We start from the raw sequence: 27,551 nt of genomic DNA on the forward strand, positions 1-27,551 counted from the left end.
AGAGTTGAGAGAAAACTTGTTTTGGCATGAAGCTTAATCAACATTTCACTGAAATCATGAAAATGGAGAGCTGATTGAACATCACAAAACTTTATTTATCTGAGAGTTTTACAAAATGTTATTTACCAGTGGACATGTTTAAATCAATATTGGTTGAGATAGGCTTTACTGTGGTTTTGCAGAATAAACAAAAGCAACAACATTTCTATACAAGAACAGTAATTTTATGCTTACGTATTTCAAAATATATTGCATCTGTGGAGAAAATGGATTTTATGGCGGTATGTATGTTAGTTTGAGCTAATTTCATTTGTTGTGTATTATGCACTGGAGAATGGGGCTGCCTGATAGCCTGAAAATCATGCCGTTTGCTTTTCAGGCAGTCAGTCACTTTGTCATCTATAATTAACACTGTTATGCAAATACACAGTCTGCTTCTCTTTTTCTTTGTGTTCTTAAGCCATTTTTTGGGAAGAAAGGTATAGCCATGGGAACCAATTAGCAGGCCTAAATTTACATGCTCAATACACAGTAATGAGACTCAATGAGTACCGCATTGGAGGAGAACGACTGCTGTTCTCGGTCCATCTAACTCACCTGCTTTTCCACTGCTAGCTTGTTAGTTTATTCCTCTCTGGATGCCCACATCAACCTTTTATCATCAGTAAGGTGGGCATGCATTTTTGTTGCTTGGGATGGTACTGGGTAGCTCTTTCTCTTGTATTTGAGGGAGCTGGTATTAATCTGGAGGTCCTTAAGGACTTGAGATGGTAAGCAAATCCATACATATGATAAACTTTAATATTAAAAGTGTTAGTAAGCAATTGTAGCTTTAAACCTGAGCTGATTTCAGGACAACTTCACAAATGTCTGGATTTGACTAAGTGAGCTGAATAGCAGTTGTTGCATTTAGCTCTGATGAAAGTATTTATTTCATCAGAGAAATCCAAAAGAAAAGTATTTCTTTAAGTTCAAAACCTGCAGTTTCACCTGTAACCACTTCCTCAAGGTTCGTGAGATGGGACTTCAGTGTAGATGGGTGTAGATTGTCACAGGACTGCAGCTGTGGCAGGTGAAGTGAGCACTGGGGGATGCAGGCAGGTTGGATTGAATGGTTACTGATAGACTGAAACATTGCCAGCTTTGCTGCTGAAGCCTGCATCCTCTGGTGTTGCATTCCAAGTCTGATTTAGAAATCACTATTGTACCACCCTGTCTCCGTTTTTGATAATATTCCAAATGCAGATGCTCTGTGGACAAACATGGGGCAGTTGTCCCAAGCTGCGTTAAAAGAAATTAAAATCATTGCAAATTTTCCAGTTCCAGAAGCCAACTAGAGTTACAGCCAAATATGGGCTTCTTGACATTGACAGGTATTTATTCTTACTGTTCTGTTCCCCATCCCCATGGCGTGTGTTAGTAAAGTTGCGATGCAGATTTGTCAAGGTGCCATCCTCGTTGTGCAATACTAAACTCCTGTGGGTCTGTACTGAATCTTGTCTTGCGACTATAAGCGTTTTGCTGCAGGGACAGTCTTCACTGCAGCGTGTCAGTGCAGAGTGCACTTCTCAGCTTTATTGTACAATAGCAAATAAGCTTTTTCTAACCTAATACGTTAGGAAGTATCCTAAAGCCAGTTAATTATTTTCCTGATGCTCTGTTTGACAGTGTGTGTGCCTTCTCCTGTCTGTCCAAGCAAATGGCATGAAATATGTATATCTGATGTGTAATACTGTTTGTTTTAGTGCAAAGTAAAATTATACAGTTTCCTATTTTAGTTCAGTGTGGTCAGTGGGCTTCTTATTTTTCCCACTGCATCAATTCTGTTTCTCACTTTCAATTTTCTTTTAAGCAAATTTTTAACCTCATGATGTTGTTTGTAAGTTTTACACGTGTGACATGTCTGTTGTTTGAAGACTCATGCGCTAGTGGTATTTTAAATTCAGTGTGTGACACAGCTAATGATGGCTTGTCCCTGGACATTTATAGAGCTTTTTGTTGACTTGTGTGCCTCTAGCATCAAAAAGAAACTTTGTGAATTTGTTTTTAATTGTGATTTTGTATTTCCATGTGGAAAGTTGACAGAAATGAAGGAAGGAGTACAATTAAAATGCAACAGTCCTACTGTTCAGTTTTATTCTTTTCCATTGTCTGCTCCTGTAGTTGCTGCATGTTTTAGATTGTAATATTACACAGAACATGAGTGATTTTGGGAAGAAAATAATTGAAAAAATGGATATAAAGTGAAATTACATCCATTGTATTTCTTTCAACACGTATGGAGAAAGCTTCCCCTTGTGTGCTGCTTGTGCAGGCAAGCAATGCAGTGCTCACTGCCATGCAGGGGGCATGCTTCTAGTAGCAGCAAGGAGGGGATATTGAGTTTTCTAAAGAAAATGAGATGACTGAGAAAGTGTGACTAGAATTTCCATTTTTATTTTATTTAACTCAAACAACTTAGCTCATTGGCTTTTATCAGTTTATTTGCAAATTGAATACCTTTTTTGCTCAATATTCACTTATACTCTTAATTTACACTGGTGTAACTTTGCATCAGGTCTGTTTTATCTAGGTCAGTGCCAGACTTGTAGGTCTCTTTGGCCATAGAAATCAAGATTCCTAAAAAATGGAAGGGCAAAATTTTACTTCTGATGGTCAAGTGAATGCAAACTTTTTCCTTTCAGGAAACAGTCAAGTGCTGTTGTATATTTAAGGCAGCTTGGCAATGAGATCATCCACTTGACACTTTGATCAGGACACATTAAGCTGCTGAAAAATTGTCAGTCCTGTAGTCAAGCATTTGCTATGATTTTTAAAAGTATGTATGATATGCTAATATCTCTTGTATTCTTTTTTTCCTTAGAAATGCTGTAGTCCATTTGCTGAGGTAGCCCAGTTTGCATGGTAGTTGTGACCTAGGAAGGAAAAAAATGAAGTGAAACCTCTATGTAGTAATTCAGGGGAACATTCTGAATTCAGAAGACACTTAAATTGCATTTTATATACTTCAGGATTAATATGTACCTTTGCTTATAAACACCCTTTGGACATTGAACCTTTCTTCATTATTTTTCTTCTGTATACTTTGTTAATTAACATAGGCTTCTTCTTGGGTTGCAGGGCTATCCGGAATTGGTTCATTTTGCATTCTTTCATTTTATTGTCACTAATGAATTTAGCTTACAGCAAATGAAACAGTGACACATGTAAAATATGGAGAATTATGTGTAATTTTCAAGCTTTTATGTAAGAACATATTCAAGCTGTGTACATGTACTTGCAAGATGAGTATATTTCACCGAGTCACACACTGAAGTATAATGGCTTGTAACAAAATATAAATGTTGAAATTTGAAGCTTGGAGTAGCTATGCTTGGAGATTTTAATGTAGAAAAAGCAAAGTTTGAGTTGGCATCAAAATGTGTCCATGCCTGGAAAGACCAATGTATGTGCTTAACTTTAATCAGCCTGAAGAACTGGCTTACTCTGACCTAATTTAGACCTTATTACAGCACACAAAAATAAAGTTGATGTAAAACTGTGGGAGCCCAGCCCAGAGACAGGGCTCTGCCACCTGGAGCGGTGTTAGGAGCACGTGCTGCAGGACAGCCCGTGCATAACAGCTGGGCAAAGCTGAGGGGCAGCAGGTGTCAGCTCATGTGCCCCGTGCTATGCCAGAAGCAGGGCTGCAGCCTGTAGGTTTCACCATTTTGCTGGGTGAAGCGTGGAGAACAACAGTCAGGGGATTTTTCTTTCCTTTACTGACATGACGCAAGGATTGTTTTCTGAAGGTCAGTAAGGGTATCTGTGTTGAAGTAGGGTTTATTTTCCTGCAGTGAGAGCTGTCCCAAGAATGTGGCAGTTACTGATGGAAATACACGTCTAACATAATTCTTTCTGAAAGTTTTTTTCTTGTTTGCCAGCTTCCTAGTACCTCTTCTGAGCATTTTCTGCCACCATTTTGAAGTTTCCAATTCTCTGTTTTATGATGAAAACTTCCCTTGTTTTAAGCCATGTGCAGTAAACATAATAAGCCTTATTTTTAATGTTTGCTTTATGGATGTAAATAATGAGTTAAGTACGGAACAGTAGCTATACAGAACAAAGAGGGAACTACATGTTTACTGAAAATATTTTTATCGAAGAAATGAGATGCTGCAGATGACCTAATGTCAGATTTCTTTCCAGAACTTCTGATGGTGGGAAAACAGTTGGTACCATTGAAGTCAACCTTGTGAAGATGGGAGAGTTCGAAGATGGGGAAATGGACCACATCACAACAGATGCACAGGATCAAAAGGTAGCCACTCAGTTCGTTGCGCAGAATTAATTAGAATGATTAGAGGTACCAGATGATGAAATTACTTATACCACATTGGGTTAAGTGGTTATTCGAAAATTTCTGGAATGAAGTCCTATGTACACTTCATCTCTATGAAGTAAAAATCCTTTTTCATGAAATGTGGAGAGTAATATTCTGTTATCAGTTTCCTAATCACTCCCCTTTTTTAGAAAAAGAGTTGATTTTGACCTCAATTGACCCTATTTAATCACTCCTGATCAACAATTGTCCGTAGAGACGCCATAAATCTGATTTCTTTTTCCCTTGGACAGTTCCTCTGTTTTCTGCCCTTGAAGTCCTGTTCATGTGGATTTCTAAGTGCAACCTGTGCCCACAATACTGAAAACCTGGAAAGAATGACAGACAGGCGAGCCAAAGAAGAGGTGAATCCCCTTGCAAAGGGGCAGGTTCAGCTGCATTTTATGGGAGCACGTAGTGGTGGAGAAAATCAAGAGGGGTGGAGGGTGGCAGCAATGGCACTTCAGAGTGCTAGAACAGGGTAGTGTTGAATAGGGGGTGTATGCAGGTATTTTGAGCTGGGGGACTCGTGGCGAGGAGTAAGAGGAGGGACAAAAGGTGTTAGGGAAAAAATGGTGTCCACTTGGCAGGTCTTGCAGCCAGAAGTGGTGGAGATGCAAGACGGGGATGATATATGGGATTTGGAGATATGTGGGAATGGATTTGGGAGGAATGGGGGATCCAAAGGAGGGGTGGAAAAGATGGATGACAAGAGGCTTGGGCTGGGGAAAGATTCAGAAATGACCACTCTGAATAACGTTATTGGGGTTTGAATGGTTTGTGATTAATAAGGTCTTTTTCTGAGGCCCCAGTATGATGACAACTGAAATATAGCTGCTGCCACTTGATAGCTGTCTCTGGAGTTTCATTTTCACTGACAGAATTTTTGCAACACTAATACTATGATGTACTTCAGATGCTTCCCTTATTCTGCTCTTGATGGAGGAGAAAAAAATGAACTAAGTTCAGATAATGCTGCAGGAGATGCAAAATTAAATACTCCTTATTTTTTTCTTTTTTGAGGTAACAAAAAATATTATGTTATAAATAATGTATATTTGAAGAGAAAGGCATTGTTCTGAATATCTTTCCTGCTTAGCCAAAACAGTCTGCTTTTGGGCCAAACTCTGAGGATGTATCCATCCTCATCAAAGGGTCCCAAAGCCTTTTTAAACCCATGGACTAGGGGGACCAATTCCAAAGCAGCCAAAAAAAACACTGAAATCTTTCTGGTTTTGTACTGTACAACCTCTGTAAGATATGCAAGACTAACTTTTTCTAGCCTTCTCTTTCATTTTTTTTTTCTATTTCAAAATGTGGAATGTGACTTCACACAATAATTTCAGATATTATTAATGGTCTGTGTCTGTTCTGGGGTAGCCAGAAGGCTTTTAATAACACCTTTCTAATGCTTTTAATAGCACCTTTCTAAGGGGTTCTAATACTTGCATGAAAGAGTAACCTTGTGACAGCTGTATTTCTCGTAGTCTTTAAAGGATTCAATTTTTAGGAATTAGTTGTCATGGTGTTGCATCATGGAGCCCTAGTTTGTATGTTCGTAGTGAGGATGCAATCTGTGAGTTTATTCCCAAGAAGTAATTGCGAGAAGGTAGAGTTGCAAAGAGATAAGTTCTGCATTACGTTTGTGAACTCATTAGATACCCTATGCCCTAGGGATTGCTCAGGGAGGAGTAAGCTGATAAGTCAATTCTACTTGAGATGTCAGCTGGTAGGGAGCACGTCATGTCTTCTCTTTGCTTCAAGCTCTGCAGCAGAACATCTAAAAAGAATTCTGCTACCTGATTTTCCTATCACCTTCATAAGCTTCTTTTTTCTTACTGGGGGAGGAACACAAAATATTCATCTTAGTACATTTAGCATGTCTTCATACCAGTTGATTTCTCCAAAAACTTTAACTACTTCTACTTTATACACTAACCTAATCAAAGGAATCTTCTTCTAATTCACTTATATAACAGAGGACTTTAATTGTAAACCAAAACCACATTTTAAAGTTTTCTTCTGGTTCCTACTTCTCCCTTGTTTAAAAATTCATGGAGTGCTTCCTGGCACTGTGCATGTGAAAAATGTCGTGTTGAAAGAAATCCCTCTGAAACCACAGAAGAAGTAAAAAATTATTTTAGCCTCTGCCATTGTTCTGGTAGGAAACCTTTTTGTTCTATTACGTAATAGCTGGTAATATTTTCTCACTTTCTCTGCAGTAGTTCTGATGCTGGTGCAATATATTGGAACACAAATGTAAAAATAAAAATGTAAATGGCAATTACTGGCAGGGCTGGGAAATTATCAGTGTTGTTTTTTAGTCTGCCATTTATGAACTGCTTTAAATTTGCTTGTTATGCCATAATGTGTTATGTATGTGGTTGTGTTTCACTTGTAGTGTGCATTGGTTCGTGAGTGTACAGCCCCTGAAGGCCTAAGTGGCAAAGACAACTTGCCTTCTTTAAATGCAGGTAAGTATTCTAACTTCCAATAGAGATGGCTGCTGGAATGCTCTATCAGGTCCTGAAGAAGTTGCAAAAATTTGTAGCAGAGCTCTTAAAAAGCTCTTCAAATCATGTAGAGATTCTTAATTTTAATGTTTTATAGTTTTTTGACAGTATCATTTTGTTAAGAAATGTGAAGAAAACTTTTTTTTTTTCAGTATGTCAATTATGCTTTCTGAAATGCTACTGAAATCTCCCACTCCAGCATCTTTACAATTCAGTAATTTTTCAAGATTGTCTGTGACTTCAGTGGGCATGGAATTAACCTCATAAGTTAATGTCATGTCATTGCTTGATGTCCTGTTAAAATAATTATGTGCCATTTGCAATTGAATACCCAGGAGAATTAATCTTTCTCATAGCTGATGCCATGGCAATTTCAGTTGGATCTGAAAGCTGTCTGTCCTAAAACTAAGGAAGTTGTTGGCAAGTCATTCTCAATTCTAAGTCAGCTCTGGCTTGAGTGTACAGTGCTGAACTAGAACAATTTCTCTTTCAATATACTGAGAAATATTACATGCTGATATGCTGCACTGTAAAAGTTTTATTAGCCCGAGTTTATGGATCTCCATTGCTCTACAGTAAGAATGTCACAGATAAGTTATATGGGTCATCAGAAACCACTGCGCTGTCAAGTATTCGGTGTGTTTGCTGCATGCAGTTGAAGAGAAATGTTACTGAAGTTTTAAAACCTTTTAAAACCTTTATTGAAACTTTTTCATATTACTTCATTGGCAGGACTGGAGACTTAGTAGTCAAGATTTGCAGTCTGAAGGAAGCGCTAGAAACCTACAGAATTAATTTTCTTATGCATGTGTAAAAGCTGTATTTTCCTGTGATTTGTTGAGAATAGATCAGAAGCAGGGAAAAACACCTTTTTCAGAATGGCCATTTCTTTTTACTGCTTCAATGAGAGACTAGAAATGTCTGTGGAGAACTTTTTAATTGATTGAACTACATTTCATTCTGGAGATTCCTTAACTGGAAACAACTAGAGACAGGGAGAGTGTCTTATATCTTTAGGTATCTATTTATGGCTCTTCTTGGAGGTGAGATACAGAGCCAGTTGCATGATTTGGTCAAACTCAGTACAGCTCTTAGATTCTGACTGTGTGTCATCCAGCTAACTGGGTCTCAAAGGACTTTATATTCAGAGAAAATGTCACTGATTGCAACTGAATTCCTTTAATTTGCCATTGGCTGGGTTTAAATTTTTTAATTTATTTTTGGTGGGGAAATGCTGTAGTTTGGGGAGTGAGTTGTGTTAAATTGTTGGAACTTACAAGATATTTGTCAGCTTGAGGAATAATCAAGTTTAGGTCACTTTGTCAGGAGTGTTTGCATGCGATTCTACAGTGTTCGTAGACAGCACTTAACGCATCTATGTTTGTTGGTCTTGTATACAAATGCAAACCCCAGACTCACCCAGCATTGCCAGGGTATTCAAAGTCAAACCTGCAAAACTTTTTTTGTTGTTGTTTTTGGTTGGTTTGTTTTTCTTTTTAGAAAAGAGGTGAAGGGAAATAGCGGAATTGCAGATGCACATATGAGAAATGACAGCATGCAGTATATTGGAAATAGCTTTCAGATGCAGGAAGTTTGTTCTAATAAGTACTTATTCTTCAGTTTGCTTCCTGTTTTTGTGACTTCCTCTTCTCACCCCAGTATTGCCTGAACTTCCCTACAGACACCTGGCACTAGTAACAGGTTTTGTCAGTCCCATTCTTTTCTCCTTATTCTTAGTGAATTCCCAATTTCTTTTCTTAGGAGACTTTTGCTTTCCTTTTTTATTCACAGCCTCTTGTCCCAGCCGGTCAGACTTTTCTCCCAGCATGTCTCCGTGACTGGGATTCATGTAGATTAAAGCTGTCTGCATTGCCTGGAGATGGATTTTCTCATATGGGCACCAGTGCTGCCCTTAACACGTTGTGCCACACATTACCTCTGCCCAAAACGGTATTCATCCACCCTGTAAGAACAAGACATTCACAATCTTGTTAGCATTAAAAACTAGGAAGGAGACAAGCATTTTCAATAGAGGTAGACCATCGGTGCAAGTATAAGGTGTTAAGTTCAAGTCAGTCTGTTTTGAATTTTTACATTCTTTCCTAAAGCTTTACACTTCATATCATTGTCAGATCTGGGAGGAATGCCATAGATGGGGTAAAAAGGTTGGACTAAAGGTTGGACTTGAAAAGTTGAATGAGATGATCTTAGAGGTCTTTTCCAACCTAAATGATTCTGTGAAAAGCGTACATCTCTGTAAAAGATTTACCCTCAGGATTCAAGTTTATAAAGCACAGAACTTTCCATTATAGATCTCATAGCTTGCACATCATAGACCATCTCGTGCTTTTAGCCTCATTTTCAAGGCAGCTGGACCATTTTAACTGACAATTTCCAAAAATAATCAGCTTAAGCTAGACAAATTTCAGTGTGGCAAAATTGGAGGCAATCAAGAATAAGGAGTGAAGGAAAAAGAAGAACAGCAGCAGTAATATGATAGAAGTTGAGGTTATCATCCGGCCTATAGTATGTATTGCCTGTACTACTTTCCCTGCTGTGTACATACAGAGCTATCTACAGTACAGCATATATTCCAGAAACATAGGTGTTTACTACACGTGTATGCTGTTGTAAACATTCCTGTTTCGCTCTGCTTCATGTTGTTTTTCAGGCCTTCAAACCTATTAAATTGAGAAGAAAAAAAAAAAAGAAAAAAAATGTGGTTCTTAAAGCCTGTAGGCATAGGTGCATGCTGGCATTCTTCTGAAACTTAAATCTTAATATATAGAACTCAGAGCCCTCAAGTGAGTTACAAGGCACTTATTGAGTGAGGAGGGAATGAATATATTTCACAAACACCTATTAGTATTCTGTTTATACCCCAAGAGATTGAATTTGTGTCACCAAATTCAGTTGTTTGTTTCTAACACAGGAGTGTTTGCCAATTGTTTGCAAGAAAATGTATTGCCCTTTGCAATGAAAAAGAGAATAAAAGTAATAGCAATTAAGCAAAAATTTAGGATGTAGAAATTATCCTATCCTAGCATAATACATCTGTCCAAAAAAAGGAAACACTGTTAGTGAATTAGTGTGTGGCAGCGGTATGCTTTGATCTATGTTGAACAGGGAACAAAAATGAAAGCAGAGTATTGAATCTTCTATTATTTTTTTTTATTTTACTTGCAGGGGAAGCAGTGTGAACTATATTGCATGGAATAAAAAGTACAGAGGTCTTTAAATTTAAAAATGAGCATGTCCAAAAATATGGATGGTTAAATATATGACATTGGCTTCTAGGCTTCATGCTATAAAGAAACATTTTTAAAATAAATCGTTCTCTTTCTAACCACAGGAGTTCATTTGGAATTACTTTTTTTCAGTACCTTACATGATCACTGTCGAAATACAGGAAGGATTACATTTGTGAAACTTTTTTTTTTTTTTTTTTTTTTTCGGACAACTTGGTTTGATTAGAAGGAAAAACGTATCTGAGACTTCTGTGGAATCACATGACTTTAGTAGTTAGTAGCTCTGTTTATAAAAAAAAAAAAACACGGAGTATTGTGCAGCTCATTGTGACGACCTTGAACTCTAGCAACAGTGCAAATTAGAATTAATTGATTTCCTCATAAAAACAAAATTCCAAGGCTTTTTTTTTCTGAGTTTGTAATTGAATTTTTCTTCATAAACCCATGGGAAGATAGATGTTTTGGCCATTCTAAAAATCTATTTTTATTTATTTTTTAACTAACTAGAACCACTTGAGATTATTCCATTCTGAAAGTTCAGCATCAGAGGTATTATCTTCAGATAATACCCAATGAATAGCTTAATCATTCTAACAATGGTAGAAGCAAGACCTTTGGATCCATGTTTCTGAAGTGATACCTAGTCTCCTTGATATCATGCTGCAGTAGTATTACTCGTCTGTGTTTTTTTTTTTATTTGTTTTTTTTTTTTGGTTGATGGTAGTAGTTTTTATTGCTGGTGATAATGGGAGGAAAGAGATTGTGGATATGTACATACGCTGATCAACTAATTCTGTGCATATGCATTAGGTTCTCACAGACAGGCGAATTTTTTGAATGTAATAGATTCTGAGTACAAATTCAAACATTGTTCTTGGGAAAACTGTCTTTAAAAACTTATTGGAAAGGAAAATGTTCTTCTCTCTTCTTCACATTTTATGTTTGTGTCTTGGTCATTATCATCTGAAAACTCCTGGTGAAAATTATCAGCCTGCTTCATAGTAAACAGGTTACACCTAATCTAAATCCTAAAACTGTTTTAGGTTTTTGTTTAAGGCCAGACTTGATTTAACAGAGTTTATTGAGCTCCCTCTGATGTCTAAAGATTGTCATTCCATGTCTTGTTAATGATGGGTGCCATATAGTTGCCTTGTGGATTGGCAGAGGCTGTCAACATTATTGGAAAACTGATTTTCCAAGAAAGATTCTCAGCAGAAGACAATGAGCATAGGAAAACATTACAGCATATTTTAATGAAGTAATATAGCAAAGTCCAAACACTGGATATAAGTTGAGTTTACAGGGCTTAGAGATTTTTTTAATTTTTTTTTGTAGCGAGGATTCTCAAGCTGTAAAATGTGTGCACTTGAGCATTGAGGTATTTCAGGTGCTAGTGATGAACAAAAACTGCTGTTATTTGTAGGCCATTGCCATCCATCTATTGTGTTTACTTCAAAAAAACTAAGTTCTGACTTTTCTACGTAAAATCAATCATAAAGGCAAAAAGATTGAATGCTTCCAATTTCTCTAAGACTGATTAAGGAGATCTCAATGACAGGAATAGAAAACAGTAAATCAGCAATTACTTTAGTGTGAATATTTGCAACATTCCTTTCTTAATGAATTATGGTTTTTTAAAAAAGCAAGCTTACTTAGATGTACATGACCATTTGTGTATCTTTGATAACTTGGCCTGTGTTTTTTGTTCTATTTAAGTCAGCCTGAGTAGGCAGTAACAGTAGCAGTGAGTTTTAAAAGAAGCTGAAATTTCTACTAGTAGCCGTCATTTTGACAGCAGCAGTTTCCTTGCAGCACACATGGGAAATATATTTGTTTGAGTTATAGACCATTCACTGGCAGATCAATGGGACCCTCGTCTAAGGCTTTTTTTTTTTCTTTTTTTTTTTTTTTCTCAGAAGTCTGATAGAAAAGTACTGTTGGAGGATTTGGATGGCTGTCCAAAGTCACTTTGTGTTAGGAAGCAGCACGTGTATATTTAATGACAGAAATTGATCCCCCACAAAGCTTATTGATATAGTCAAACAAAACTTTCCTTTCATAGCTTTTTACCCCATCAGTTAAGAATGGCGGGGAAGGAATAGAAATTTCCTATCTCTATTACAGAACATCATTGTAAGGTCAGAATGGAAACAGCCAACATGCTAAGAGCTTTAAGGTGAAAACCATGGTGGGTTTTAAGGACAGCCTTTCAAGTTGTTGTTTTTTTTTTTTTTTTTTTTTTTTCCATGTCAAATTACAGTAGTGTTTTGGGAGCAGAGTGTAATGTGTTTGCATGATTGTTATCCTTATTTCTATGAAGTACCATTTTCTTGACTGCGTCAGTGATCGAGTTTCCATTAATGTGGATGCACAACATCTATTTGTGTTAATGACTTCTATATGTGCATGTCATGGAGAAGATGCATCAAATACAGCTAAACTGTGAGGCATGCTTCACTTTTCCAGTGCAATTTATTATTAATGTGAGTGATTCTAGCAGATGGTATGTGGTAGTATTGACTGTATGCGAGTTCATTGTTTATGTTTTGCATTCCATTTTCACTAATTGTACCTTAAGTGTAAGAATAAAGAGCATAATTGATGTTCTTACTACACTGAAATGCTAAATTCACAGAATACCTGCTACGGCAAAATGTGAATTTCCTATTGTACTAGCAATATGTCCTCCGCATGCTGTGATAATAAATAAAATATTTATGTACATAACAGAATTCTAATGGTTTTAAAGGTAATTCTACAAGCTGGAGGGGAAAATAGCATATTGTTTTTAGATTAAGTTTGTTGTCAAAAATTTTCAGTTGTATAACCACAGGAAAGCAATGATATAATTTTTCTTCTTTGCAGTGTTAAAAAATCCAATCTGTAAGTTGTATAGATTCCCTACTTCTGACAACAAGTGGATGAGGATCCGTGAACAGATGGCTGAGACTACTCTCTCTTTCCATGTTCCTAAAGAACTGATCAATCTGCACATAAAGGAGGATATGAGAAGGTAAGGATGAAGAAGTAGCAATAGTCAATACTATATTTTATTTTTCTTAGAAAAAAGTGTGTGATGAGCTTAAAAAATAATAATTTAAACAATGAAATGGGCAAAATATAGTGCTCTTTTGCTGTTAAGAATTTGCAGCTGTAACTGAACAACAGAATTGATTGCTTGTAACTTTATAAGACTCCAGTGTGAGTTCTTAAGTTCTGTGCTATGAACTGTGCTAGAATGCAGTTATGACTTGAAATGTGCAAGAATCAACATTTGGTTAACGATACACATTTTCTGAAAAGCTAACATCGTATACAGAAACAACACATGACGAGAGTGTGAACTGCATTGTAGAATGTTTGGCTTTGTGCCTTAGTAGCACTTAAACCATTGGTAAATATTACGCAAGCAATATAAAGTAACACGTTCATAGTTAATAAAGAAGCAATGATAATATAAATCACTTTCTTTTAACTAATTTACAATTTTTGACATGAGAAAAAGGTATCAAAATAATATAATTTTGAAATCTTTGCTCATGTTGGGCCTTTTAATCAGGAAAGACTTAGGATTATCACAGTATGTATGGCGTGGGGCAAAAAGAGGATAAGGATCACCAGCGGCCTAAAACTTGTTTGCCCACTGTAGGGACTAAAATTGTGATCTGCCTTTGAATAAGTTCTGCTGATACAGCTGGGACAAAAGCTAGTATTTCAAGTGGTCCAAGGCTTCCCTAAAATCTTATCTGCTTTTTCCAGTGATACTGGATAGTGTACTAAAAGATGTTGCCTCTTTCCCCGTGAATCTTGCCTAAGTTGTCATCTTGTCTAATGCCTAAGAGCAGCACTGTAAGCTAATTCTGGATCCCTAAGTCATCCTGTGTGTTTTCAGGCATTCCCCGTTCCACAGCACATTGGAAGGGTTCTTTATGGTGGTGGTTGGTCCTGCAGTAGGAGTTCCTATCTATTTTTATTCACCTCATCTGTTGCTTCTCTGTGATTTCTTTATGCCAATACAACAGTAGTTGTCAGGCCAGAATCTTGCATTTAATAAAGTCAGTGGACTGGTACATACTTCTGTATAGTGATGATGATGGGTTATAAAATCATATGTGAATCATTGTAATACTTTATTTTATTCATTAACACCATGTTTAGGTGCTTATGGGCCAAATCTTGTATGAAAATACTGATGCGTACTTTTTTTTAGTTAGCAATAAAAATAGATTATACTGAATACACAGCTCATCCACTTCCCAAATTTTCATTTGCCCCATGGGTAAATGCCTTTTAAGTGTTAAGGGATTACTTTAACTACTTTTATTTCTAATGTGTTATTGTCTCCAAAGCCATAATGGAAGTAACAGTGCTTGTTGTTATTTCAAATAATAACATTCATCTAAAAGGAAAGAAAAAGAAACAAAAAAAAAACCCACCCATTACTTGTTATTTGTGTTAAATGATCTTTAAATACTCACTGAAATTAAGAAAAACTTGGAGGAAGAAACGTAAGTAAAAGTGGCTTGAAGATTGAGGCAAGTGCTCATGGTTTTCCTGACTGCCAGTGTGATATCAGTGCCATGTAGAAGATTAGGAGGGCAGTCTGAAGGAGGAGGTAAGATCAAGGGGAGCGGCACCTTTTTGTAGGATATAAGCAGATGGAAGGAATAAGGGCATCTGTTTGCCTATCAGTGTACAAGCGTGTAGGTTGAAGCTTCAGCTTTGCACATGCTCTGCTGTCTGAAATAATTACGAAGATGTGTCCTCCTTACATTTATCAAGTAGTAAATTAATGGAAGGAAGTTATTGCTATGCTAGTTCTTGAACTCTTATAAATATTATGGTATACCATCTCGAGGTTCTTTCCTTCTGAAGTATTCTTCTCTGCATGTTTTTTTTTCCCCAGTGAATAAATATTTTTGTCTCAGAGGCCACTTACTATGCTTAGCTTGTTTCATTTCATTCCTATTGTGGATTCAATATAGTCTGAAGCAATTACATATAAAAGATATCCAAGTGCAATGTTAATCCTATTCAGTATTGTATTTTAAATTGTAATTTAAATTCTCTTTTCTCATAGCTCTTAGAATTGTTTATCACTTGATAAAACTACAATGTTCATTGTTAACCAAACTTTTTTCATTTTTGGACTTGATACTCTGAAGTACGTAACCACTGAGGATATTTTTTTTTCAGCATGGAGGAAAGTTTTAAAGATATTCATGCATTAAAGAATGCAAATCCTTCAAACCTCTTTGGAGGAAGTCTTAATGAGTTATGTGGTTATTTTTACTGTTCTAACAAGGGCCATATAATCTACTTTGCTGCTTTTCATTACAACAAAAATGTTTCTTCTTCAAGGGTTTTCAGTGGGTCCTTTCCCCTGTTTCTCTACACTGATCTTGTCCACATTTTTTATACCTATCTTTTATATCTTAGTTTATAAGTCGTTCAGAATTTTTGCCAGCCTGTGTAATCTAAGCTTGCAGTTGTGGATGTGGTTTTTGTTGTACTAGATCAGCATAGAAAGGGTTGTTGGGCATTGGAATGGGTTGCCCAGGGAAGTGGTTGAGTCACCATCCCTGGAGGTATTTAAAAGACATTTAGATGTAGAGCTTAGTGATTTGGTTTAGTGGAGGACTTGTTAGTGTTAGGTCAGAGGTTGGACTAGGTGATCTCAGAGGTCACTTCCAACCTAGATGATTCTCTGATAGCAGGAGAATTAGGAAAACACAGTAGAACCCACCATACATGTCTCTCACATTTGTTGCTAAAGCTCTTTTTGAGTTCCTTAGGGCCAAATTCAGTTTTGGTTAAAGGGAAATTTCACCTACTTATGGCTGAATTTGGCCGATAGCATCTGTGGTCACAGCCTGTAAACAAATTTCAAGGATAAATTGCTCAACTTCCCTTGACCCATCTTTCCAGAGTACAAAGCGCCTTCCAACTTTCCTGCTGCAATGGCTGTCCTGTCCCAACCCCAGTAGCCTTTTCTCATGCCAATTTATCTTGTAGTCAGTCTAGTATAGATTTCACAATCTGTTTTTTGAATTCTTCCTTACAACATTCCAGAATGGGGACAGATTTTAGATTGTTTGAAAGATAAATGTTTTGCTTCATTCTTTTAATATAAAACCTCTGTAGAGAAATGGAGACACAGGCAGTAATGCTCTGTATTGGCAATGGGCATTGATTTTGTGGACCTTTGCACATAAGTTTTTAAATTACTTGTTTTTGAACAATGGCACTGCAAAAACATTGTGTTGATGGATGTAGTGTGGAAAAACTACACCAAGTAAACTTACTGTAACTTTTAAAGCTGTTGGAACTCACCACCTTTATATGGACACTGTTAATATGATCTGGCATCCACTTGAAGACTTTTAAAACCTTAACTCAGATAACTACCTAGCATGATTTTTCATGGAAGAAATTTTTTGAATACTTGAAAAAAAATTAAAAAAAGCAGCAGTAGAACATAGTTCAACTACAGGCATGTGAAGGTATTTACCCTGCTGTGCATCAGAAAGGATGCAAAATATCTCTTTGACCATCAGATGCTGCATATAGGAATATAAATGTACAAATGCAAGTGTAACTTAAATTTTTCTGAGTAGATTGAGGACAATTGCCTACCTGCAACATGATTCAATTTATTACCATGCATTTATAAATGAATAGAAGTTATTTTCATGTGTGAATACTATATAATTCTTTGTACTCTTGATTTCACTATTCATAACTAAATTTGGAAAAGATGGCAACTGTTTAAGTCTCAGCGGAATTTTCATCAGACTTAATGAAGTCAAATTTGCTGGGCTCTACTTTCTACACTGGGTGTTTAAAGCTGTAGCACGTTGGAATGGAGGAATACTTCCTCATTTGTTCTGTGGTAGTTACCTATAGGTAACATTATTATTATTCAGCAGTGCTGAAAGTTATAAAATGTTAATGCTTCTTGGAGATTGGTTGGTAAAATTTCTAGTTGTTTGTGCACAGCATGCCCTGGAATCAAAGAATTCAATACCAAGCAAATGATCTAACTTGTTGAGGTAAGTCTTGTTGAGTCTCCAATGTGGTGAAGAACAGAACAATACAAAACCAAAGTAAAAATAATCTTGTTTTCAAGGCTGTAATTATTTGAATACAAATTCTGTCTTCACTGAAAGAAATCTTAACTTCTATGTGGTTAACTAGACTTTGTACTTAACAGTAACCTGTGCTTCTAATAGCACTGAGTTTGGTGTAATTTTGTCTTTTCATGTCACTTGATGCAGAGTATAAATTCAGAGACATTAAGGTGTAAACATGATTTTTTTTAAAAAAAAAGGCCCTGTACAATTTTATTGTTACTGATGTCATAAAGACAGCACAGTTAATTTTGAATGAGACACTGATTAATAAGTTGGGGGAAAAAAACACCCACAGAAGTGTTTAGATGCCTGAGTAATCATGCAATTAATTATATGATTCATTTTAACACATATATGATTCCAAGCTGAAAGAAGTGAAGTGATAAATAAAAACTGTCAGAGTAAAATGTTGTTTCGGCTCTACGATATAAGCAAAACGATTGTCTTTATTTGACCCAAGCTGATTCTACTATATCCTGATACAGCAGGAAAATGTAAAATAAATAAATATATAATAAAAACAAACAAACAAAACCATTCACAATTGATAATTACTAAAAATAGAATTTAGGTGTAAAATATAAATTCTATAGGTGCCATACTGAATATTACTGAATTTGAGACTCTGCAATCATGCGATTCAAGAAAATTATTCTTTGCTTTTAAAATAAATAATACACCTAGCTTCAAATGCTTATGCTATTTGAAGATTTGAGTTTTTAAAATAAACACAGGTAATAAAATATCCCAGGAAGGGAAAGAGTTTCAAGGCAGAAAGAAAGGAATGGGTTTAATTTAGCTGTTGTGTTGCCTATGCTTTTGAATAAGAAAAACTGGGGTGGATAGAGATGCAAAATGAACTTTAAGACTCCAGCTGTCACGGACAGTTCAAAATATTCTCAAGACTCTGCAAATCCCGGTTTATTCTCCCTATATACATGGAGAAAACAAGTTTTAAAATATTAAGATGTTTTTTGTGTGTGTATATCTACTTTTTTTTTAATTATTTTTTTTGGACTAATGTTTGAGGAATGAAATAGATAAGCACCATCTCATTTTCAGTTATCTGGCATTTTGGTCTTAGCAGAAGCTACAACAGTTTTTAGAAATTCTCTAAGAGGAAAAACAGCTTCTGTTTTTGAGAGATTCTCAATGAAAAACATCAGGAAATAAAGAAAAAGTATCATTTTATTCATTTTCATGGTAGTTTCCCCAGAAGGGATTAAATCCTCCTCAGTAATTATTTGTCCGCTTTAGAAACAATATAGTAAAAAGGCTATGATTTTTTTATTCCTGGAGAGGATGTTACATTGTTTTGATGGGTTATTGCCTGTATATCACAGGGACCATAACTTGTTATAAAGAAAAATGAGAGTAATTTTATCTGCTTCTATTCTTCAATAAGATGTAATGGTTGCCCATAAATATGTACATTTTAAAGTAAAATTTTTTAGGAAAACTAATTCCTTTGCTCCTTTCCTTAGAAGGAAACTTTTAAGTTTCCATTACTTATGAGAGATTGATTCATGCCCCAAAGCTTATGGTTTATATTTACTCTAAAGCTCCCGTTTGATAAGTATTCAAAACTTTGTTACCTTTATCCTGTTCCTGTATCCTTATAAGAAAGTGATAAGAAGCGTGATAAGAAAGAGTGACTTTTTCTGTTACAGTGGTCATTAGAGTGCATGACACAAACCAAACCATTTAAGTAGAAACTATCAACGTGAATAATAGAAGAAATTCTTTGTGCCTCTTTCAGGTACTTGCAGTAGTTTGCTATAATCTCACGGCTGCGTCCTTCAATAAGCAAAGCCTGAGTTGGTAAATCAAAAGGTAGAATGTTAATCTGAGCCTTGGGTGTGCAAAGTTCCATTGATTTATTTTTTTTCCAAGTTCAATAGGCTTCACTGAACATTTGCTTGGAATCAAAAATCCTGCATAGTTTTAAGTTATGATTCTGACGGTAATGGTATTTAATTGCTTGTAGTCTTAAAAATGTCATGCAGTCTTTACAAATCTCTGGGTGCCCCAATGCAGTTGTTTGTAAAGAGAACAGATGTTTTTACCTAAGGACCGATTTTGCCAAACCATGTTGTGTATCAGCAGCTTGCCACACAGCCATACTTTCCATCAGCAGGGGAAGGTTGGGTAAAGCTCAAGTTCCCCAAAGAGCCAGGTGTCCATGAATTGTAGCTCTGTAAATCAGGAAGATATAAGCTGTTGTTGGTTTTAAGCAGGAGCCTGAAATGAAGATTCATGACAGCTCTAATAGTGCTGTGGGATCCTGAGGAGTCTCATAATTTACTCTTGTAAATTTTTGTCTATTTAAACTTGTATTGTGTTAGTACCAATGACCATTAATCTTTGTACTAAGGATCGTGATAGTATAGAGTGCTTTCGGCAGGTCAGGATCCAGTATTTAATTTTTCTGCCATAATGGCAGAAAAGTTTTGAAGTAAAAAAAAAAAAAAGTAAAAAAAAAAAAAAAAAAAAAAAAAAGTAAAAGGTAGATTTGCAATTTTGAAATGCGGAACTTCTTCCAACCATAATGGCAAGCGCTTAATGAAAGCTTAGTATACTTTGTGTACTAAAGGAAAAAAAAATGATGTGAGAAAGTGCCCTAGAAAGGCTTAAAAATAAGTTAGCTTACATTTGTGGAGGAGGAGGAGGAGGAGGAATGGGACAGACGGTTTACATCCTCTCTCTGATTAGACACAAAATGGAGCAAGCTTGTGCCAAGGTCTCAGAGGAAGATATTAAAGTACTTAAGGCAGGAGACAATGGAAGTTGAGACTGTCCTGGCTGATATTTTCCATTAGGCACTGATAGAAAAGACTGTCTTGGAGGTGGTTTGTGGAGCTAAGCAGCAAGATGTAGGAAACAAATCTTGGATTTGATTGTGTAAGAAGGGCTAAAGTTGATGCTAAGCACAAGATGTGTCATGGTGGTGAGTGCAATTACCTGGGAAAGACCTTCAGAGGGGATTTGGAATGGGGGAAGATCATGACAAATAGCTCTGTTTTACAATACTGAGTTTGCACTGATCTTACTGCTCTGTTGACAAATTATTTGAAATTCCATGCTTGAATTGAACAGGTGAATCAGTAACCAATTTGCCCTTAAGGAGAACCAATATAAAAATACTGATTTCCATTTATTGCACAGTTACACGTATTTACTGTTTGAAATGTATTGTCAAGTTTTTCAGCGAAATAAGTTCGGGTATAAAGTACAGCAACATTATTAAAACACTTTTCTTTTTAGATAGAATGTTATGGGTTATTACAAAATACTGTGTTTATACATTCTGTTTATTTATGGGGAGGGGGTATTACCAGTAATGCTAATAAAGCCTGGTACTATGAAATATTCTTGGTGAAACCTAGTTACCGAAAAGATAATTCTGTTTTCAGCCACGTTTCAGAACAGAGTTGCACTGAGTCACCAGCAGCAGTGTGACAAACAGTAAGAATTCACAACACACAAATAGTATCCAAATCCAAAATGGCTTGGATTGATTATTGCATTTGGGAAAAATAAAAATAAAAAGTGTGCAAGAGGGCTGTTTTTGGAGGGATAGTATACATGCCATATAATCATTATCTGGTATTTTTGATTTTTTTCTAGATTAGTTTAAAATGGCAAGTTTTAATAAAACATTGCAGATGAGATGCATTTTTTGTGAGATACTGGCGGCTGTATTTTGACTTCAGTGATGTGTGTTTCTGAGATGAAATAAATGCAAGCCTTGTCGACAGTGATAAGAGCAGGATTTTTCATTCCTTGAAAACACATTAAAGTTAATGTGGTGGGATTTCAGCTTGCCCTTCCCATTGCTTTCGGTGTAACTGAAGTCAGCCAGTTAAACTAGTTTCGGTACACAAGTGATATTTTAGTCTGAGATAAGGGGTTTTTGCTGCTGCTGTTGCTTGGCATAAGTATGGGACCAGCAGCTCCAGGGGCAGACTTAGATGGAGACAGGAGAGCAGAGCCCCAGCACTGGGTTTTCCATGGAATAGAGGGCTCTGAATGTTATGCATTGATGCATCCAGCTCTCACTGTATAGTATTTCTTCAGTCTCTGCAGGGTAGTGTACTGCTGTATAGGAGGAAAATACAAGTTTAGATTGAGTCAGGAACAAGCATTGTTTCTAAAATTATTGAAGATCACATTTGAAATATTAAGGGCCAAATTACCTTCATTACAAACAAATAGAATTCTATGCTCTGACAAATCTTGAGGGGTGTTTCTTAGTTGGAAGCCATGAGATTTTTACTCAATGAAGTGTCCCATTTTAAGCTAATGAAGTTTTATAAGGAAAATGATGATGGAAAATGGTGGGGCTGACCTCCTAGTGCTGATTATTCTTATGCTACACCATTGCCGGTTTATATCAATGGTATATCGATGGAGGAAGATTAAACCATGTCATCTGCTTCTGTTCTTTTAGGTCAAATGAGATGAAAAACTGATCATATGTCATTAGTAAACTCCAAACAAGTTAATGTATTGTAGTGTTTGTTTCCATTTTGGTACTTTCAAAGACATGTAAACCAAGCAAAATGCCTGAATTTGCTTTTTATTTTGCTTGTTGCCTTAGTTAGAAGCAGAATTATGCCTCTATAGCTTTTTCTAGTACTGTTCACTGTAGTGCAAAGCCAACAGTGATGGGGAAAGCTATGTATTGGTGTGTGTGTGTTTTTTTTTTTTCTTTAAGAAATAATTTTGAGAATCTTTGGCTAGTGGTCCAAACTGTTGCTTTAAGTATAGCTATGTTCCTGGGCAGCAGTCTCATTGGTGTTCTTCTCACCTTTTTATTTTTTCTCCTCTTTCCCCCCATCCTCTTTTCCCACCCCTCTGCCCCTCTTCCTCTTCAGTAATTTTCATATATCAAGGACCTGCCCTCTGGAATTCTTTTCTGAGACTTCCAAGAATTGCAGTGAAATAGTCTGCTTGATGCTTTGAGGAACATTAGGAAAACTAGTCGGTCGGTTTATATAAGTTTTCTCCCAAATAATTCCAAGCCTCTGAAGGCTTGAGATATTTCAGCTTCTTTAAAAGCAGAACACCCAAAGTGGATCTGGGGTTGGATTTACTTTTCAAGTGAGGAAAAAAAAACAGAAAGCCAGAAACATGGTAACCATGCTTGTTTGTGCAGGAAACTAGGGATCTCTATTTCTTTCAGGTCAGCTCTCAAAAGAGCATACAGGAAAACTGATAATTTGCTAAAGGATTTCCTTTCGGATTTTCAGTGACATGTTTGGTTACCATAACACTGCTGTTTTGACCTGATGAACACAGATGTAAGGCTGAAGATTAAGTTTTAGGGAAATGGTGGCTTTCTGTTTTAATTTGTGTTTTGTTGTGCATATAGCACAAAAGGATGTGTATGGGGGGGGGGGGGGGGGTGGACTGGTTATGTCTGGTAGTGTGTTGGATAAACTGACATTTGTAGAAATATGTATTGATGTGTAAGACAGCATCCAAATATAATGATGTATAAGACAGTATCCAAAGAGTAGAGTTTATAGAACAGCTATGCTGCAGTCACTGGAGAAGGATTGAACTTCGTATACTTTACAATGGTGCTTAACATTTCCTCACAAGATGTTGCTTACTGTGAACAGAGCTCTTTGAGCCTGGAAGCTGCCTTGCCTCCAAGGGAAAAACAATATTTCAGCTTGCGTTTGTACCAGATGAATTCTGAACGCAAATTACTGCATTATTCGCTCATTTGGCATTCTTTATTGCAAAGTTGAAAAACAGAGCTGATATCACCAAACTTCACAATTGCCATGAGAACAGACCCAAGATTTTAATTCAATTGGGAAGTGCTTTTGATGTTTTATAACGAACTATTTTGGGATTAATTGGATTAATTTGGTTGAATGTGAATGTTAATGGATTAATGAATTAATGCCATCTCTTTTTGCCTTTTGGTACAGGAATCAGGAACTTAAAGACTTGGGAGAACTTGCTCCTCACTGGGACAATATGCGTAAAAGTGTTATTGCACACTGTGATCAGATGCTGAGCATGTATCAGGATACTCTTGCAGAGCTTGGGAAGCATACAGGTATGAAAGTTGCCTCCCCTCTCTTGGAGCACTTAACAGTCAACCTACTTAATTCTAATTATATGCTGGAGTATTCAAGTATTCAGCAGTAATAAAACATGTAAAAAATCATAAATAATAATTTAATTGTTGTATTTCTGAGATATTCAGAAGTACTCTTCTAAAATTTTTTCATACATTCCAACAAGCTTTCACAATTAACGTAGTCTGTAGTTATGCAGCAGCCAAAAGATTTGAGAAGGTGGGTGTGCCTGTTTTAATTGCATGTTCCCTTGATTTTGCTGCTTTTCTAGTACTGAGTACCATCTGCTAGCTGAAAACAGCTACTAGAACTACCTTAGAGGTTTGTTCTGAGCTTTTCTTGAAACCTAAGTTGCATTTAACCATAGACAGGATAAAAGTGGCATGCTCCATGTATCCTTAGTGTAGCATTTGTCATTGGCCAGGTTGTGCCAGAAAAGCACGCAATTTATATAGGATGGACAGTCCGTCCAAATTCCAGAGGAAGCGGTATGTACTGTGCTTGTTTTTTTCAGATGAAGATAGTTTTGTCTTATATTCTGATGTGCACTGGTTGGTTGTTTGGGTAATATTTGTCAGGGTCCTGTGGTCAAGGACTGTAATGTATTGCAGTGTCTACATGCCAGTTGAATAAGACAGCATCAGTGAAAAATGTGCAGAAAAGAAAGCTGATCTTTTTCTCCTGTAGAAATTCTTACTTGTAAAAGAGAACAAGAAAGGTCTGCAGAACTAACTATTTCTTGGTTTTGAATTACTTTTCTTTTGGTTGTTCACAAATCATTCAAAAATATGGTAATTCTTTTCTGTTTTGCGAGACTACTGGAATTATTTCCTGAATAAAAAATAACACTATTTTGAGAAAACAATTTTTTCTTTCTGTTCATAGCATGCCTTTCACCCCTACCCCCTGTAGTTTTTGAGATTTTTCTGGAAGGAAATAAACACTTTTGTTCTGAATGACTACAGAGGCCTTGTTGTTGCTGCTTTCTTGCTGGTGTCAGTTTTCTAATGCCAGTCCTCACAGTCACCATCTCAATATGTGTTCTCTGTGACTTTGCTGCCATTATTGCTTGGATATGCTCTTTCACTCTATATTCTCACCACTAGCTGCTCCCAGTAGGGCCTTACTCCCACAGCTTTGTGCATGGAGGCACAGGCTTGCCAGAGGTAAACAGGGCTTTGTGCATTGTGTTGCAAATATAACAATCTTGCAAGAGATAACATCTTTTGAACTATCAAATAATAGGGACAATTTGAGGTACTTTAACTATTTCTAGCTTTTTACAGTCCTGTAAAAACAAACAAGCCCTTTTTATTTACTGAGAAATCAAGCAACCAGATTTTAGTCCAACATACAACTAAAATGCATAGCAATTTCTTCTTATACAGAATTGAACACTTTTCTAATAATGGATCTGCTGCTTTTAGTAGGCAAGACGCAAATATTTCTTTTCCAAAATAATCACTAAAACTGTACTTCTGTCCTTTATACATTATCTTCTAATAGAAGATTGACCATGGCATTTGTCATTCCAGGTTGCTCTGGGATTTCTTTCTTGGTCACAGGAAAAGAGAAATCCTGTTTTAGTGTATGAACAACAAAAAAAAAACAGCCGCTAACTGAAACCAAACGTTTTGGCAGCAGTTGATCTATGGGGGGAAGCTCATCTGTTGTGTAATCATTTGCATTTTGGTTGCACAACTGTAATTTCTTGTATTTTTGATTGTTTACCATCATCAGAATATTCCAATTCTGATTTTGGCAGACTACTGCCTGATCCAGTATGACACTCCTTATGTTTCCGTGTTGTAACTAATACACATTTTTTTAAATGCTTTGTTGATTACATTTTGAAAACACTCCATAAAATATCATATGCAAGGAAATAAATACAGATGGTGAAGGAGTCAATGTAATAATTAACACTTTCAGCAAAATATTGAAATGACTTTTTGAGATTTAAAAAAAAAAAAAAAAAAAAAGACAATGTAATCTATTAAATTTAAATCCTGCAAGGGACTGTGTTGTGATAAGTGATTTTGAAAATGGCTGGTGATATTGAATGATATTAAATTAACCGTGATTTGAGATAACGGCAGTGGACCATGGAACCCAAGATTATCAAGAGTAATAGTTGTACTTAAAGACTTAACATAAATGAGGAGGAGTTAATTTGGAGGTCAATGCTCAGGTACACACCTAAATCTCATTTCTTGAACAACACTGTTTTACCCCAGCATTATGGTGCTGGTGAAATACATGCATATATTTGCAAAACCCTAATTTTCATTTTGTGTGAAAACTTGATATCTTCTCCCCCCTGGTACAAGGGTGAAAAATAAGGATAATGCAGGCAAAGTGTTAACCCTGACAGGTGACCAGATTAAGTGAAACTTGACTTGAGGAGTGATCTGATATTCCAGTGTGTCATAGTCTTTTAGGGACCTGGAAATTGGGGTCACAGATGTTTCTGTGTTAGAGGAGTAGGAATAAAGGAGGTGTAGCTAAGTAAGAGGCATAGTTAATCTGTTGTTGAAGATGTGCCTGGGATTAGATTACAAGATTTGCAGCCAGAAAGAGGGAGCATTAAGTCATTTTTGCATCTGTCTTGATCTTGGATCTCAGAATCATAGAATTATTTAGGTTTGAAAAAACCTCTAAGATTATCTAGTCCAACCTTTTAAGTCCAACCTTTAGTCCTCTCACTGTAGAGAAGATATACCTTTTGGTACAGGTTTCTCTTGAGCTCATGAGATAACCTTTACTGCTCTTTTAACATAATATAGTATCATACAATTTTCTTCAGTCTGAAGTACTGTAATAGAAAAAAAAATAGTAATGTGGCATGAAGGAGAATAATGTTCAGCAAATCTTGAAAATAATGGATATGTGACTGAATATTTTCAGCTTAACTTTTTAGTTTGCAGCTTGATCCCAATTTTAAAAATGTTTTTATATACACTTATTGTTGGCTCTGAGTTGTCTGCTTCTCGATTAACTGTATATTCATTTACCTCTCTACAATGTATTCAATCAAAAATTTAATTCTGGTTCAAATCCATCTTAGAAAACTTGAATTTTAGTTTATTTCTACAAATTATATACTTGAAAATTGGTTTGTTCTGGATTATGGTCCTGTAGCATGCTGATTAACTTCCACCAAGCATTTACGCCCTGAGCACAACCACTTGATATGCCTTGCTTGAAAACTGGAGGCAAGATATTCCCTATGAATATTTCTCATTCTTTGTTGGATTTTACAGCAAGTGAGAATTACCATAAAGCGAACATATCTGCACCAAGTCCAACTTTGTAGAGTAGACAAAAAAGGGAGTTGAGCTTTGAGAATGTTATTTGCTTGTTTTTATTTTGACCTGAAATGATTTTTTTTTTCCTGGTGTTCTTTTTCTCAGTGATCAAAATGAGAATTCTGTTGTTTGTCCAGCTGTAGAATGAGAGAAAAAGATATGATCGAGGTTAGGGCAACTGAATATTGCTCTGGGGAATTGGATATTATGCCTGCCTCCGTCACAGAGTTCTGATGTGACGCTAGACAAGTCAGACTTTTCAGAAGTCATTAGTTTGTTCTTATTTTCTGGAAGTCTGGCAATACACACAGTCTGTTTTGTAGGAGTATTCACTGCTGATGTATATAATTCATGTCAGTGGGAGCCGTGCTTCGGAAATGTAACATGTATGATATTTCAAACTTGGCAGAATCAGATCCTCCACGTCTCATATTAACGTACTGCTTCTTAAATGCCTCAACCTTAAGTTAGTCTCTGTGATTAGAATAGATGAAATTATAACAATTTAATGTATCCAGTTAAACTTATCCTCTAAATATTTGTAAAGCCCTTAGAAACTGTAGTGCTTATGCAGTAGAAACTGCAGAAACTAATAATTCTGTCTTTGTGGAAGGCTTGAGCAGTATACATGTACCTAGATACTAGAGTAAAAGTTGGTAACAAAATATTGAATAGCTGCTTCTGAAGTAAGCACCGAAGACCCTAAGTGCTCGATGAACTGGAAAAAGCTAGTAAGTGATACGGAATTCAAATCTACTTCAGAGTTTCCTGTCAGAGGAAGATTACATCTATGAGCTCGTATTTTCTAACTTCGAAGAGTTTGATCTTGCAACAATTATAATAATTATTTTAATAGAGAAATTGTGGTCTTCTTAGCCTAAAATACAGCTT

The 27,551-nt window shown here is 36.2% G+C and overlaps 1 protein-coding gene across 5 annotated transcripts in view; it reads left to right on the top strand.

Moving 5' to 3' along the window:
• The window catches only part of INPP4B (inositol polyphosphate-4-phosphatase type II B), a 292,595-nt gene that overhangs the window by 179,105 nt on the left and 85,939 nt on the right, over positions 1–27,551 (top strand). For 3 of the 5 annotated variants that reach the window (XM_032186552.1, XM_032186551.1, XM_032186555.1), the window contains 5 exons: positions 4,189–4,300; positions 4,615–4,725; positions 6,762–6,834; positions 12,987–13,134; positions 23,200–23,330. In XM_032186552.1, coding sequence (XP_032042443.1) covers positions 4,189–4,300; positions 4,615–4,725; positions 6,762–6,834; positions 12,987–13,134; positions 23,200–23,330 — 575 coding nt within the window. The remainder of the gene's footprint in view (positions 1–4,188; positions 4,301–4,614; positions 4,726–6,761; positions 6,835–12,986; positions 13,135–23,199; positions 23,331–27,551) is intronic. The other 2 variants (XM_032186554.1, XM_032186553.1) reach the window with 1 other exon arrangement.

Source organism: Aythya fuligula, chromosome 4, assembly GCF_009819795.1.
Source record: "Aythya fuligula isolate bAytFul2 chromosome 4, bAytFul2.pri, whole genome shotgun sequence".
Lineage (NCBI taxonomy): Eukaryota > Metazoa > Chordata > Aves > Anseriformes > Anatidae > Aythya > Aythya fuligula.